Source organism: Bombina bombina, chromosome 5 (genome assembly GCF_027579735.1).
Source record: "Bombina bombina isolate aBomBom1 chromosome 5, aBomBom1.pri, whole genome shotgun sequence".
Taxonomy (NCBI): Eukaryota; Metazoa; Chordata; class Amphibia; order Anura; family Bombinatoridae; genus Bombina; species Bombina bombina.
The window spans coordinates 211,798,434-211,816,142 of NC_069503.1; the positions used below are offsets into that span (position 1 = coordinate 211,798,434).

The 17,709-nt window shown below is 38.8% G+C and overlaps 1 protein-coding gene across 1 annotated transcript in view; it reads right to left on the reverse strand.

Moving 5' to 3' along the window:
• Positions 1-17,709, reverse strand: part of PITRM1 (pitrilysin metallopeptidase 1) — a 488,932-nt gene that overhangs the window by 451,059 nt on the left and 20,164 nt on the right. Inside the window, exons 2-3 of the mRNA XM_053715675.1 lie at positions 15,739-15,841; positions 10,297-10,403 (exon numbers count right to left, since the gene is read on the reverse strand). Coding sequence (XP_053571650.1) covers positions 10,297-10,403; positions 15,739-15,841 — 210 coding nt within the window. The remainder of the gene's footprint in view (positions 1-10,296; positions 10,404-15,738; positions 15,842-17,709) is intronic.

Here is a 17,709-nt window from a genome sequence, read left to right on the forward strand (position 1 = left end):
AACAAAAGGCAGAATAGTCCTTATAGTCACCATTTTGAAAGTTGGTACTCTTAAATATCGATTCAAAATCTTTAAATCCAAATCTGGTCTGAATGAATTTTCTTTCTTTGGGATAATGAATAGATTAGAATAAAACCCCAGACCCTGTTCCTGAAATGGAACTGGCATAATTACCCCTGATAACTCCAGGTCTGAAACACACTTCAGGAAAGCCTGAGCCTTTACTGGGTTTGCTGGAATGCGCGAGAGAAAAAAAAATCTTCTCACAGGCGGTCTTACTCTGAATCCTATTCTGTACCCCTGAGAGACAATACTCTGAATCCAATGATTTTGGACCAAATTGATCCAAACATCTTTGAAAAAATTTAATCTGCCCCCTACCAGCTTGGAAAGAAAGAGATAGCAATCTGGACTTAGAAGTCATATCAGCATTCCAAGATTTGAGCCACAAAGCTCTTCTAGCTAAAATAGCTAAAGACATAGATTTAACATCAATTTTGATAATATAAAAAATGGCATCACAAATGAAATTATTAGCATGTTGAATCAACTTAACAATGCTAGACAAATCATGATCCCAAACGTGTTGCGCTAGTTTCCAACCAAAAAATTGAAGCAGCTGCAACATCAGCCAAATAAATTGCAGGCCTAAGAAGATGACCTGAATATAAATAAGCTTTCCTTAAATAAAATTCAAGTTTCCTATCTAAAGGATCTTTAAAAGAAGTACTATCTACCATAGGAATAGTAGTACGTTTAGCAAGAGTAGAGATAGCCCCATCAACTTTGGGGATCTTTTCCCAAAACTCCAATCTAACTGCTGGAAAAGGATACAATTTTTTAAACCTTGAAGAATAAAAGAAGTACCAGGCCTATTCCATTCCTTAAAAATCATATCAGAAATAGCATCAGGAACTGGAATAACCACAGGAGGTTTATAAACAGAATTTAAACGTTTACTAGTTTTAATATCGAGAGGACTAGTTTCCTCCATACCTAATGTAATCAACACTTCTTTTAACAAAGAACGAATATACTCCATTTTAAACAAATAAGAGGATTTGTCAGTGTCAATATCTGAGGCAGGATCTTCTGAATCAGATAGATCCTCATCAGAGAAGGATAATTCAGTATGTTGCTGGTCATTTGAAATTTCATCAACCTTATGAGAAGTTTTAAAAGATATTTTACGTTTATTAGAAGGCAGAATGGCAGACAAAGCCATCTTAATAGAATCAGAAATAAATGCTTTTAAATTTACAGTTATATCTTGAGCATTAGATGTTGAGGGGACAGCAACAGGTAATGAACTACTACTGATGGAAACATTCTCTGCAATATCATGACAACCATTACAAACCACAGCTGGAGGTATAACCTCCACAAGTTTACAACAAATGCACTTAGCTTTGGTAGAACTGTTATCAGGCAGCAGGGTTCCAACAGTGATTTCTGAGACAGGATCAGATTGAGACATCTTGCAAATGTAAGAGAAAAAAACAACATATAAAGCAAAATTATCAATTTCCTTATATGGCAGTTTCAGGAATGGGACATAGAAAAAAAGGCAGGAGGCAAATAGAAATGGGGTCTTAAATAATGAAAATATTTTGCTCCAAGTATGACGCACAACAGAAAAATATTTTTTGGCGCCAAAAACGACCGGAAACAACACACTTGCATCAAAAATGACGTAACATTGTGAAAGGACTTGGCGTCAACTAATACGCCGGAAATGACGAATTTTTATCAACTAACGTAACTTTGCGCCAAAAAAAGAATGACGCAATAAACTCTTTGCGAGCCTAATTCTGCCCGTGAATTTAAAAGTCTGTCAATTAGAAAAAGAGACTATACCCCAGGTAAGAAATACATTTTTCATTAAAAAAGCATTTCCCCCCAGGGGGCGGAGCTACGCCGTGCTGGAGCATGGACGCACTGTAAAAGAGCTCCGGAGCTGTTTGGGACCTTTGGGCATTAATAACGGCATAAATGCTACCAATTACCGCTGCCACGTCATCCTAATTAGTGTCTAACAACCCAGACACACTATTCACTTTGCAACTTCGAGGGAAATCTGTTGCGGAACTATCTGTAACAAGAACTGCAGACGCCATCTTACCGCCACACAGGACCCCTGATCGGCGACTAGTGCCGCTTATGCTGTTTGCCACGTGAGGCCTCCTACCCGACTGCACTCCTGAACGGCTCTGTTGGGGGATCCTGCCGGTCCGGATTCTCCCCGGCTTCACCATCTGCCGGTGGCCCGACACGCAACTGCCTCCCACGTGGCTACAGGTACTCATAACTACGCACTCCATCCTAACAGACACTAATGCTAGAGGCCTCCACTCTCACCTCTCAGGATTATATATTCCCATACAACACTCATTTAGCCTCTCTGAGTGGCCAGTAAACCTACGCTCTTTTGAGTCATTGCTTGACCGGACCTCACCAGTACACTTTTTTGGTCCGTTGCAGTTCTGCAGTACAACTTAATATTTCCTTCTGAAGTTTAGCGCATGGACTGTTGCCTTATACAGAAATTGATCCCTTGAGCTTAACCCAGAGAGACTGTAATAGATTTCTCCATAAGATCCCTGCTACTCAGTGCAGGAAGAACCAAAAAGAAATTTTCTTTACTATTAGCCTATTTTTCACAATATTTTGCTACGCCACCAATCTCTCTCACCATGACAAGTAAGAAAGGAAATAAACCTGACAAACCCACAAAAACACTAACTCTGGGCCCCTCAGTAACATCATTTTTTCACCCTCAAGAAACTGTAACGACGGATAATGCACAATCCTCAGAACTGCCCTCCACTGTTCTTAACCCTTCTTCATCCCAAGATTCCCTACAATCTATTCAGACACAGATAGCGGGACTGCCATCCAAATCAGATATAGAATCCTTAAAGAAATTTATTAAAGATGAAATTAAAGATCTTAAAAAAGACCTTAACGAATTGGGCTCCAGAATGGAATTTTTAGAAGACGGACAGGAACATCTCAACAACATGGTCAGCACCAATACTCAAAACATTAATGTGCACGACTCTATGATCCAAAACTTAAACGACAAAATCGAAGACCTCGAGAATCGAGGAAGAAGAAACAATCTCCGCTTGAGGGGGATACCAGAGGATGTCTCTACTGAACAACTCAGGACATATGTCACAGAATTTTTTCACTTCCTCTTACCCCAAGCCCCTCTTATTCAGAACGACGACATCGAGAGAATCCATAGGGCTCTAAGACCTCCTGCTAAACCGCCTGCCCCACATAGGGACGTTATCCTTAGATTTCTTAAATACACCACAAAAGAAGAGATCTGGCAATCTGCCAGAACCCGACGGACCATTCAATTTCACAACCACTCCCTACAAGTATATCAGGATCTCTGCCCTCAGACAATCCAGCGCAGAAGAGAGGTCCGCTTTATCACCAAAACTTTACAAGAACACAATGTCAGATACCGTTGGGGCTTTCCATTCAGCCTAATCATCTCCCACAATGGAGGCCAACTTGTCTATAAAGGCTTCTCAGACCTGGACCACATTTCTAAGAAACTTAACCTTACATTCGAACAACCTCCTGAGTCGATCATCACTAGCCAACACCACCTGATACATTCAGATGACGAGGCACCGAAAGACCAGAGACCTAGCTGGTCGAGAATACTACCTAAGAGACGCAGAACAGGCCTTGCCACCACTTCTACAGGATCCTAAACTGACCACTTACTAACTTCCCATTGAAAATTCCCACAAGCCTTACCCCATAGGCTAATTGTTCATTCATACCCTTATTCCTCAATACATTTGAGGGATCTGTCTCCAGTTTTTCTTCCTCGAAGAAAACCTGCAAGTGACTTATACTCTGGACTGGTACAGTATAAACCCACTACACCTGGGCTTGTATTGACATGCTTCTTAGATTTACCTTACATGCTACTTTGCCCATATGTGTATGTTGCTCAAGCTATAATTATGCCATATATTTATGTTTGTCTAACAAATTTCACCCCTTAGGTTCCATAACATCATTCCACCCCCCTGGATGATGTATCTAACGTCCTTTCCAGGCCGCAGTACTGGCTGCGGTAACCTGGACCAAGTTGTTTTTCTGTTTTTGTTGTTGTACGCCCAGTTTATTCATGCAAGTTCTGCTGTAATTGTTCAAGTTTATTTGTGTGTGTTATATTCAAAACGTATTATGCTCATTTTCACATATCTTTATCATATTGCTCAAGGTCATTATAGATTTATCTTTATCACCTCTGTTTACCTTCTCACCAGAGGTATTTGGTTGCTACGTGTCTGCTTATATTACCATGTTCCCCACTCTGCCCTTACTTTTTCATTTGTCTTCTACTCCTCCCTTAGTCATTGGGCCATCATAGACCCCCTACCTTACTCTCACAACCGCCCTACCCTCCTAGGCGACATCTCTCTATCCTCGACTTCAGCGCTCACCCACTCACATAGACATGGATAGGAACCCCAGATCCATCTCCATCGCTTCTCATAATGTAAAGGGCTTTAATACCCCTCAGAAAAGATCGAGGGCCATGAGGGAATTCCAAAAACTCAAATACGATATCATCCTACTCCAGGAAACCCATTTCAAAAAAGGTAGAGAGCCATTATTATCTCTTAGGAAATTTGGCCAGGTGTACTTACCCTCTCACTCGACAAAGCACAATGGGGTAGGCATTTTGATCAGAAATCAGATCCCCTTCACCCCCTCTAATATATACAGAGACAGGGAAGGTAGACTAGTGATTATCACCGGCCGGCTGTTTAATAGGACAGTAACCATTGCCAACATATATGCCCCTAATTCCAACCCTACTGGGTTCTACCACCAGTCCTGTACTATCATTTCAGAAATGACTAGAGGCACCCTGATCCTGGGGGGTGATTTCAATTTGGCCTTAGACCCTGGTCTTGACTGTTCCTCCGGCCACACATCAATCCCCCAAAAAACCCTTAAGTCAGTAAAGTCCTCCCTCTCCAAATTGAATTTACACGACACCTGGAGAATCTACCATCCCCCAGAAAAAGGTTATTCTTTTTACTCATACCCCCACCAATCCTACTCTCGTATCGATTATATAATGATTGATGTTTCAAGTCTGACCCTAGTGCAAGCTACCGACATCTCCCCCATAACCTGGTCTGACCATGCTAGGATTAGTTGCACACTGTCGTGGCCCACCTCCCAGAGATTAGACTACACTTGGAAGTTAGATGAGTCCTTACTGTCCGACCCTATGATTAAAATACAACTACAAGAAAAACTCACTTCCTACTTTAGATTAAATTCTACACCTGGGATGTCTCCCCTTAATATCTGGGAGGCACACAAATGTGTCATCAGGGGGGACCTCATTGCAATCAAGGCAGATAGGAGACGGCAACACTCTCTAGCCCTTAAAAACTTACTAGAAGAACTGACAAAACTTCAAGACTCCCACAAGAGATTTCCTAAGTCACACTCCCTCCTCGATCATATCCAACATAAACAAAAACAACTAGACTTACTTTTAGGGGTTGAGGCTAAACGTAGGGCCCTCTTCCTTAGAAGGAGATTTTACGAAGGGGGAAATAAACAAGGTAGACTACTAGCGAGACTCCTCCGCAGTAAAGCTTCCAAAAAATACATTATGCACATAAAAGACGCTAAAGGGAAAACCTGGCACTCCTCCTCTGATATAGCTGATAAATTTAAAAACTTCTATGAGGAGCTATACAATTTACATAAAGAAAGAGCCCCCCCCTCCCAGGAGGCCATTTCAGAATACCTAGCATCTATTGATCTACCCTCCCTCTCCACAGACCAAAAATCAGACCTAGACTCTCCTTTTACTTTAAAAGAACTCCAGACAGCTATCCGATCCTTCCCCACCGGCAAGGCCCCTGGTCCAGATGGTTTTACCCATTCATACTACGCTAAATTCCTCGACATTCTGGCCCCCCCTCTTTTAGCTTACTTTCTAGATATCGACAATGACGTCCCCTTCCCATCCTTGTCCCTCCAAGCCCACATTTCCGTTATCCCAAAACCTAACAAGTCCCCTGACAGTATCCCGAATTACAGACCAATATCCCTATTGAACGCAGATATCAAAATTTATGCGAAAATGATAGCGACTAGATTAAATCGTTATCTCCCAGACCTAATCCACCGAGACCAAGTGGGCTTTATCCCTTTCAGAGAGGCGAGGGACAATACAGTCCGGAACCTGTTTCTCCTCTGGCATGCCAAAACGCAAAATCTCCCCACGATCTTTCTCTCAACCGACGCGGAGAAAGCGTTCGACCGCGTCGGCTGGCCGTTTCTTAAAGCCACCCTTCAGTCCCTGGGCATTGGAGACTCTATGCTCCATAGAATCTTAGCCCTGTATGATTGCCCGTCCGCTCGAATATCTCTCAACGGCATTCTCTCCCCTCCCTTTCAGATTTCAAATGGCACTAGACAAGGATGCCCCCTGTCCCCCTTATTGTTTGTCTGCCTCCTAGAAACATTCGCATCCAGAATCCGACAAAATTCAAAAATTCATGGTATCTCGATCCAGGGGGAGTCCTACAAACTCTCTTTATTCGCAGACGATGTGCTATTCTCCCTCACCGACCCCTCACAATCCATTCCAGCCCTTATAGATGAACTCACACTTTTTAATACCCTGACTAACTTCCTGATCAATCACTCCAAATCCGAATACCTGGGGGTCTCCCTGCCGCCACTCCTCAGACAACAACTTAACTCATCCTGCCCCTTTCGCCAATGCTCCTCCCACCTAAAATACCTAGGCACCCTCCTCACAGAGGAGATAGATTCCATATATAATTTAAACTTTGCCCCTTTAAAACTTTCTCTAGAGCGGGAACTTTCATCCTGGCACTCCAGGCACCTTTCCTGGATGGGTAGAATCAATGCAATTAAAATGACGGCCTTCCCCAAACTTCTATACCTGCTGCAAACTCTACCCATACCCCTCCCCCCCCCGATTTCTCTCTAACATACAAAAACTATTCACATCTTTTATCTGGGGTGGTAAACACTCAAGAATTAATAATAAAGTTATGATGAGTCCCCGAGTTCACGGAGGTCTGGGAGTCCCCGATCTTAACCTTTATAACCATGCCATCTTTATACAGAGAATCGTGGATTGGAGACTCCACAGATCCCAGAAAAGATGGGTTGTCTTAGAGGAACTCATAAATACTGGGCTTAACTTACAATCTTGTTGCTGGGACCCGGGGGGCGGAGTTGTACCGGAGGGAATAATGAACCCAATTACCAAAGAAACCTTGACTCATTGGGACAAGATCAATAGACTTAACCCTTACCTCTCATCTAGGCCCTCCCCATTGACATCACTACTTTTTAATCATGAGTTTTCCCTGACGACCTGCAGAAGAATTCCTGAGGACCCTTCCCCCTCGACTGACATTTCCATATACCACATCACTGATAATGAGCGCCTTCTGACACAAGCTCAACTTATAGAGTCAGGCTTTACTTGGGCCCACAACTGGTTCACCTTCAGGAAGATCCACCACTACATTACATCCCATAGACATCACCTTAACATGCTGAGACCACTGACCAATCTAGAAAAATGATTTTCCTCCACCTCTATTCTCAACCACACCCTCTCCAGAATATACTCCATCTTAACCTACCCCCCTCCTGGCAACCTTCCCCATTCTATGGAATCCTGGGAAAGGGAACTGGGGGTCACTATTCTCCCACAGATGGCCTCCTCTATGTTCATCAACACTAAATCCTCCTCTTCCTCTGCTGGCTTGCTAGAACTGAACTACAAAATACTCCACAATTGGTATCTTACACCACGCAGACTACATAAATTATACCCCACAACTACGAACCGATGCTGGCGCTGTGGCCACGTGGGCAGTGGCATGGGCCACATGTGGTGGTGGTGTACTGTCATCAACTCATTCTGGAGATCCCTCATTGGGGAAATAGAGACTATCTTCCAAAAAACATTACCTTGCGACCCCCTGCTATACCTCTTAAATAAAAACATCAAACTCCCATCCAAACCACTCATCACCTTGTTTCGTATCTTTATAAATAGTGCCAAATCCCTTATAGCCAAAAATTGGAAGTCCGCAGACCCCCCCACTATTGCACAATGGAGAGCTAAAGTTTCAGATCTTCTAGAACTTGAGGAATACAGGGCTTATAGATTAGATAATAGGGACCATTTTATCACTGCTCAGATTACCTGGGAACAGTATCTCAAGAACACTCTCGACTTATCGCTTGCTGTGCAGGACACCGCTTAACTAACCATTCTTACCCGTCATCCATAGATTCTATTTTGACTATTCCTAATTGACCCAGACACACTATTACTTCGACTCTAGCAGACACATTTGACCGTTGCTAATTCAATGTAAGCAAACAATATCCCCCACCCTAATTCCAACCAACCCTCTTATCCGCTTTCCCCTTTTCCCCCTTCCTTCACCCTCCTTTTTTTTTTTTTCCCTCCCCCCTCGCCCTACCTCCATTCTCCCTTCAGCCCTATGTATATATTGTTTACTTGACTTTGATTTTTCTCACGAAACTGAATGTTTGTAACAAGCATGTTCTGGCTGATTCTATGTTGTAAACTTCTTATAATCCCTTTAATAAAAAGAATTTGGATTAAAAAAGCATTTCCCAGATATGAAACTGACAGTCAGCAAAAGGAAATATACTGAAAACCTGAATCATGGCAAATATAAGTACAATACATATATTTAGAACTTTATATAAATACATAAAGTGCCAAACAATAGCTGATAGTGTCTTAAGTAATGAAAACATACTTACCAAAAGACACCCATCCACATATAGCAGATAGCCAAACCAGAACTGAAACAGTTATCAGTAGAGGTAATGGAATGAGAGTATATCGTCGTTCTGAAAAGGGAGGTAGGAGATGAATCTCTACGACCGATAACAGAGAACATATGAAATAGTTCCCCCGTGAGGAAAACCATTGCATTCAATAGATGATACTCCCTTCACATCCCTCTGACATTCACTGTACTCTGAGAGGAAACGGGCTTCAAAATGCTGAGAAGCGCATATCAACGTAAAAATCTTAGCACAAACTTACTTCACCACCTCCATAGGAGGCAAAGTTTGTAAAACTGAATTGAGGGTGTGGTGAGGGGTGTATTTATAGGCATTTTGAGGTTTGGGAAACTTTGCCCCTCCTGGTAGGATTGTATATCCTATACATCACTAGCTCAATTACATCAAAGAAATAATATTTATGCAATATTCATATCTAATAAAGTGTTATACTGTGTATTTACTGCAAGGGGAATATGTTTTAAGTATTTTTAAATTAAATTATATTATATTATATTATATTATATTATATTATATATATATATATATATATATGTATATGTATATACATACATACACACATATACATATATATATATATATATATATATATATATATATATATATATATATATATATATATATATATATATATATACATACACAAACACACACACACACACACACATATACACACACATACATACTAGTCCTAAAGCCCGTGTACATGGGCCAATTTTTTTTAAATACAGTGGTTCCAACCTCACAGGGACCTTTGTCAAGACTGTTCTCCGTAAGAGGTTATACGAGGTAATCAGCGGTGACTACCTCGAATAACCTCTTATAGAGAACAGTCTTGACAAAGGTCCCTGTGAGGACCGAAACGTTGACTGAATTATTGAATTAATAAAATTTATGTTATTTAAATCCTGTGTGTGCCTCTTCTCTACATGAAAAGTTTCTACCTATCTACCATAGAGTGCACCCAGGCAGTCCATCATACAGCGAGTGCTTGGATCCAAAAACTTGGTATATATATATATATAAATAGAACAACATATCCTATGTGAGGAACATCGGAATGTGAAATATTAATATCTGATGTTAAGTTAGCGCACTTGGTTAAGCACGATCGACTAGGGTGTTAGTTTTTCTAGCTCCAATGAAGTCTATGGATGAAAATGTTAACGCGCTAGCATAGTTCAAAGTTTGTCCTTTCTACACACATTGGGTTAGCACGCAAGCGAAAACTTTTTACTATCAACTTGTAATGCATGCGGTATCCGATGTGCGGATTTTTTTTTTTTTTTATTAATAGAAGAAATGCTCATCGTGTAATTATGTATGTTGTCCCTGCTAACATAAACCTTTGCAATTTCAGCAAACACATTCTATTATTGTGTGTCGCTGTACCTGAACAAATTATTGGAGTCTTCTCTTGCAATGTGCAAATATTTCGCCCCCGTGGTCTCATGATTGAGCTTTACAGCAGTTAAAAATAAGTCTGGAACAGACGTCACCTAAAACAGAAAATTTAATGATGTTAATTTTGAACAAATATATAGACATCTTAACCTCCCACTTTCAGTGTGTTCTTAGCAAAAAAAATTAATACATTCAGGTAAAACAGAATGATAAAAAAATATTACTGATCTGATGGACCTTGTGCTTTTTTTCCCACTGCAATAGATAATACCACAAAAAGAAATGCAATAGGATAATTCTGGTTATGCTGTTAATGTATAATATATAGTTACTACTTAGAAAGACTATCATAGCGATACTAATCCTTATAAGCCCCAAGGCAGAACAAGCTGTGATCGGAGATGTCATTGCAGAATATGCAGAATATCTGCAGAAATAACAAGAAGCCTGCAAGAATTGTTAGCACTTACGCTTTGCAGTGCTGCTACACATCAGGCTGTTCTTTTCAAACAGCGTTTTTATCTGGCTGCACTGTAAGTTTTCCTTAAGACAGTGCAGCCAGAGAGAAGTGCTGTTAGAAGAACAGTGCTGGGACTCCTGAATGTAAAAGCTTCTTGTGACTAATGCACTTTTTTTATTACTACACTTTTACCAAGAAAAATTTAAAAAAACAAAACTATTTTTTCTGCAGCTAATTAGAATGCAATTTTCAACCACTGCAATATATTATAAAACTTTAAAATTGCTTTATTTTCAATTTAATCAACACATTTGCAAGTAAGCTGGTGTACTGTCTAATTTAACATTTAATTTCAAAATGGCCTGCAGAAAAATGTCTACTAAAAAAATTATCATCGAAGGAATTTTTGCCTATGGGATCATAAGTAACAGTAAGACAGTGTCACATTTCAAATCATGCTTCCTCAGAGGCGTTATACGCTTATTGTATTGTGAACCTTAAATTACAGGAAAGAAAAGACAACAGAAGTTAACTTTTAAGAATATTTTGGGGGATCTCACAGTGCTACATAATCTCATCTGATCTGCTTTAGATAATCAGGCCCTAAGAGAGAATAAACATGGCAGCCCCTGGTAATTCAAAGCAGCAGAGCACTGATGTTTTGTCACTGCACTCTGTGTCTGATGGTCCCTGCCCTGATAGTGTGCCTGAGGTCCCAGGTTACTTCTCACTTGAGCCGTTTAATTTTTATTTTATTTTTTTAAATAAGGACAGCACCATACACAGTGGTGGTGCATTAAACATGTAACTCTTACAACTATACCCAGTGCATAGTGCATTACATGTGTTCCCTCTATTCTGACACATACCTGAAAATTACAGGATGAATATAGGCACATTACATTTCCATCCTCTGTCACAACCCAGTATCATCATATTATGTATTATTAATACAATCCTCCTAAAACCTAAATCCATATACATAATATACTGTATTAGTGCCCCTTCCTGCTATATAAAAGTTTGTGTTATTTCATTTTTATAAGGAAATAAAAGCATTTAGAAAATATTCATATTTTCTTAATCTTTTTTGTTTTTAAAACGTGTGTGTGTGTGTGTGTGTGTGTGTGTGTGTGTGTGTGTGTGTGTGTGTATGTATGTATGTATGTATGTATGTATGTATGTATGTATGTATGTATGTATATATATATATATATATATATATATATATATATATATATATATATATATATATATACATACATACACATATTCGTGTGAAGGAGGGCACTCAAAGGACTTTTTTTTCAAATAAAAAAACAGTACAATTGTATTTCCAAATGCGTTAAACATTAGAATTAATGTCGACGTTTCGAACACATTATGGGCCTTCTTCAAGACAAATATGATTGGTGCGATGCAGCATACGTTTACTCACGAAGGCGTACAAGCCGAGCTCCCAATAGAGTAGCGGTTGATAAAACGAGTCGTATTTGTGGCATCCAGCACTGTGTGACAATACTATTATTGTTTTTACCATCAATTGTTTTAACCTGGGTTAATCGCTAAAGACTTTGCTTACATCATCCAGCTATATTATAGCTGAAAAATACAGCAATTCCCAAGGATCTTCCCTGCGTGCAGAGCACTAAGTGCAGGAATAACAAGCTTACTTATTCACTGAGAGCTCACGGTGAAGTGACATCTACGATATCGTCAAATGTGAGTGTCACCCGTGACATCAGACGCCATTGGTCACGTGGGGTGAACTCACCTGTTTAAGACTCCATCTAGGAAGAAGCGGATCTCACTTCTGTGTGAACTAAGAGCCAAATACACACCGAGACTTGCATGAGGACCAAAAGGAATACAGGTACCTTTGTTATTTACAGAGACTGCATCGGCTATCTAACTAAAAGGGAGCAAATTGCTTGGAAGGTATCCACTCTTTAGCTCCATTTCCCTCTATATATTATAGCAGGATACAGGTACCAACTGCTGAGAGAGGTACTTATTTTAATTTTTAGATCACAAGATTAATGATATATGCCTAAAAAACTATGGTTTAAAGAGACATTCGTATTCAGCATTTTCAAAGTATTGTGTATACTACGCAAGTCAAATAACTGTATGGCACATTAGTAACTACTGTTTATTTTCTGATACTTTGTATTCAGGATTGGTTTAATGATTACAGTATTGTCTAGATCTAGATAACAGCGTATAGTTAATTTTATATACTTTGTACTTATATGCATGCCTCTGAACAGATTTTACTAACGATTAAGGTAGACGTCCCATTTTTTATATTGAGTTGGTAGATTTAACATATATTTTAATAGATTTATATAACATCCATGAGTAGTTTTTGATATCTTCAGCTGTTTCAGCGCCATCACTTATTTTCACCTGTTTCAATTTTATCTTTTTAGCATTTTTTTTTTTTTAATTAGAAAAGATTCATTTTTATTAAAACCTTAGAAAAAAAAATATAACACAAGGCAAAACTGATCTGTAGTTAATCAGCTAAACATTCATGGATTTCTATGCTACAAGCTATACAATTAGATACAGAGTGCAAATTTATAAAGCATAGTGAGTTAAAAAAAAAAAAAAATCAAATAACCTATTTGTGTATTTAATAAATATCAGCCTCAGTGTAGAGGTAAGTGCCCTTCAACAAGCAGCTAGTTTCTAAACAAGATTAAACTAAATTTGTGATTAACAGATAAACAGCAATGAAAACACTTAAACAGTGATTAACAATATAAAAAAAATTAAAAATAAAATAAAAAAAGACACGTGTTTTATATTGGGTGATTGCAGTTCTTAGTGGATATTTAACACCTTCATATTACCCTATATAGATCAGGGTATTCAAAATCCAAAAAAATAATAAATGTGCATTGCCCCTTAAATTCAATTTTCATTTGATACATTGTGTAAAAAGCATAAATGTGAATACAAACAGTGGAGCAGAAGTGTAATATAAAAAAAAAAAAAAAGTGCAGTGATTGCATTGTAGCAGTCTGATCCTGATCAGTGGATTATAGGTGGATAAATGTCCCATGTGCCAGAGGAACCGCGGTCTCTCAGCATGCTGTTACTAACCCCTTAGCTCTTCGGACAAATGAGGATGATGAACCTGCTGAGTTTAGCCACGACATTTACCATCTTTTTAACAATTTAAAAGGAGTTGCTAATAGTGAGGAGTGTAATATCCATTGTCCTAGCGCAACACTATCTTTATATACTTTTTTAAAACTAAGGAAATTAAAAGGCAAAAAATGTATGTTAAAGACAGAGTTTAAGTATTCTATCAAATGTTTAAAAGCAAGGAGAAACATCATCGTCATCACTAGTGAAATGTACAATTGTGTGTGTACACACAATTTGTGCCGATATATTAAAGAAACAGCCAGAGATAACTTTTGTAACAGTATAGGCAATGCCACTAGAGAAATGTGTTAGTATGGGGTTGGAGGGTGAGCAGGAGTTATATGTGAGGAAGAGTGGATGAGGAGGAGATGGGTGTGTGCAAGAGAGAGGGGGACTGAGAGAGTGAGAAAGGGCTGGCATGTGAGGGGCAGTGAGTTAAGAGGATGTGCATAGCTGTGTGCAAAGAAGAAGGGATGAGATAAGGAGGCTGTGTGTGACAGTTAGGGTGTGAGGAGGGTGCTGTGTGTGAGGGAGAGAGCAATAAGAGGGTGTGATGTAGTCTGAAGAGACGAGGTGAAGAAGAAAGTATGTGAGCGGGTGAGGAGTATAACGGATATCAGACAAGTAGGAAGAGAGGGCGAGGCTGTGTTTGAGAAGAAATTACTAAGAGGATAAACAGAACCTGGTGTGTGAGGGTAAGTAAGATTGAGAGGTTGAGCTGGGAATGATCGATAGGTTGCTGAGAAGAGGAGTTAGAGGGAACGAGAGGTAAAGACACATGTTGTATGTGGTAGGTTAGAGTGTGAGGAAGAGATTGTGCGAGAGGTTGTAGGATGAGGTTGCATGTAATTGCATATATATATATATATATATATATATATATATATATATATATATATATATATATATATATATATATATATATATATATATATATATAAATAAAAGTAAGCACACATTAAACTCACATTTTATGACCTCAAACACTGTGAGGTATGTTAACAGCACGTAAAGTTATAGATGGTTCTTATTCAGATTCACCAAATGATGTTTTCAATGCAGTACAGTAATATAAAATGAGCAAAAGTCCGGTAAAATAGCCTCACCAGGCAAAAATGAATTAAAATCTTGTGCAATAAAAAGCAATATATAACAAGAGTAAAAACGTGTAAAAGCAAGTATGTAAATACCCTGACGCTTTTCAAAGGTTTTTAGTATTCCTTCTTCTTCAGAGGGGTGTTCACATTTTTGCGAGGTCATAAAATGTGAGTTTAATGTGTGCTTACTTTTATTTGTTTATATTAATAAAACTGTATTACACTATCTATGACCTTTTGTCTTCCTGGGTATACCTGCGGATGAGGAAGTACATACCAAGACTGGAAAAACTCCAATAGGCAACAAGCACACCTGCATACGTAGTTTTGGGAGATTACTACTGAAAAAATCGAATCAACACATACTCCAAGAGGCAGACGAAATCATAAGAAGCATACACCGGAATCCAGAATCTATCTACTACCAAAAATACCCTCCAGTGCGGCAACTTACCTCATTAGATTGGGGTAAATTCTGGTAAGGGTATTTATGATATTTCAAGAACACTAGGATTCACATTGATATCTACATCTCAAGAATTTATTTTCCTATTATTAACATTCACATACGCATTTATTGCATATCTAACTTTTTTTTATTAGGATCTGTAAGCGCTGTTAACCCTTTGTGTATATATACATGCATACACACACATATATTCATACACACATATACACACAACAAAAAGTTGCATATTTATCAAAGAACAGTACCTCATTCACAGTGAAACCATGAATTCTTTCTCCAACTTTATATTGTAAGGCTCTTTCACTTGCTGAATTGCTCTTCCATCGCCAGGAATTCTGATAAAGCGCACTGGAGATAAAATAGATAGCAAAAATGAAAAGAAATTTCCAGATGAAGGATTCACATCTCATCAAGCAAACCTCTGATTTAATATAGAATTTGGCATCTTACATTTGAAGAAATCACTAGCAAAGTTATTATCTAGATCAGGGGCCGCCAACCTTTCGGACCGCAGGGACCACTAAACTCACAATTTTTAATCCCGTGGACCACTAACATGATTATTTTAAAAAAAGGTATAAACCTCTATAATGTGTATATATACATATACACACACATACTGTACATAACTAGTATAACCATAGCTAAGTTTACATTAGGGCAGCAACTAACGATAATTTTCATAATCGGCCAATTATTTTTTCAATTAATAGACTAATTGGATAAAAAAAGAATCAATAATTGTTTCCTATATTTTAAATAAAATCAACATACTGAGTGTTACAAATATAAACTTCAGACTAAAACTTTACATTAAAAGGGATACTGAACCCAATTTTTTTCTTTTGTGATTCAGATAGAGCATGCAATTTTAAGCAACTTTGTAATTTACTCCTATTATCAAATTTTCTTCGTTCTCTTGCTATCTGTATTTGAAAAAGAAGGCATCTAAGCTTTTTTTTGTTGGTTTCAGACCTCTGGACAGCACTTTTTTTATTGGTGGATGAATTTATCCACCAATGAGGAAGAACAACCCAGGTTGTTCACCAAAAATGGGCCGGCATCTAAACTTAAATTCTTGCATTTTAAATAAAGATACTAAGAGAATGAAGAAAATTTGATAATAGGAGTAAATTAGAAAGTTGCTTAAAAAATTGCATGCTCTATCTGAATCACGAAAGAAAAAATTTGGGTTCAGTGTCCCTTTAACACAACTGTTTGTCCAATTTTCAAGCAGAAGAGCACAGTTTTATAATTAAACAAAACCAAACCAAAAACTGTTTGAAAAGAGGTAGAACTAGAAAGCGTTAGACTATCACTGTTAATAACTTTCTGTTATTCACTTTTTCAGAAACTTTGCATTGAAATGCAAAAATCTCAACATGTCCAAATGCTTCTGGCTAAGGCTAGTTCTCTTTTTTTGCAGCTATATTTCCTGCAGCAGAGAAAACAGAATTTATGTTTACCTGATAAATTTCTTTCTCCTACGGTGTGTCCGGTCCACGGTTTCATCCTTACTTGTGGGATATTCTCTTCCCCTACAGGAAATGGCAAAGAGAGCACACAGCAAAAGCTGTCCATATAGCCCCCCCTCTGGCTCCGCCCCCCAGTCATTCGACCGACGGTTAGGAGAAAAAGGAGAAACTATAGGGTGCCGTGGTGACTGTAGTGTACAGAAAAAAAAAATTAAACCTGACTAAAAGCCAGGGCGGGCCGTGGACCGGACACACCGTAGGAGAAAGAAATTTATCAGGTAAACATAAATTCTGTTTTCTCCTACATTGGTGTGTCCGGTCCACGGTTTCATCCTTACTTGTGGGAACCAATACCAAAGCTTTAGGACACGGATGAAGGGAGGGAACAAGTCAGGTAACCTAAACGGAAGGCACCACAGCTTGCAAAACCTTTCTCCCAAAAACAGCCTCCGCAGAAGCATAAGTATCGAATTTGTAAAATTTGGCAAAAGTATGCAGAGAAGACCAAGTCGCTGTCTTACAGATATGATCAACAGAAGCCTCGTTCTTGAAAGCCCATGTGGAAGCCACAGCTCTAGTAGAGTGAGCTGTAATTCGTTCAGGAGGCTGCCGTACGGCAGTCTCATAAGCCAATCGGATGATGCTTTTCAGCCAAAAGGAAAGAGAGGTAGCAGTAGATTTCTGTCCTCTCCTCTTACCAGAATAAACGACAAACAAGGATGATGTCTGTCTGAAATACTT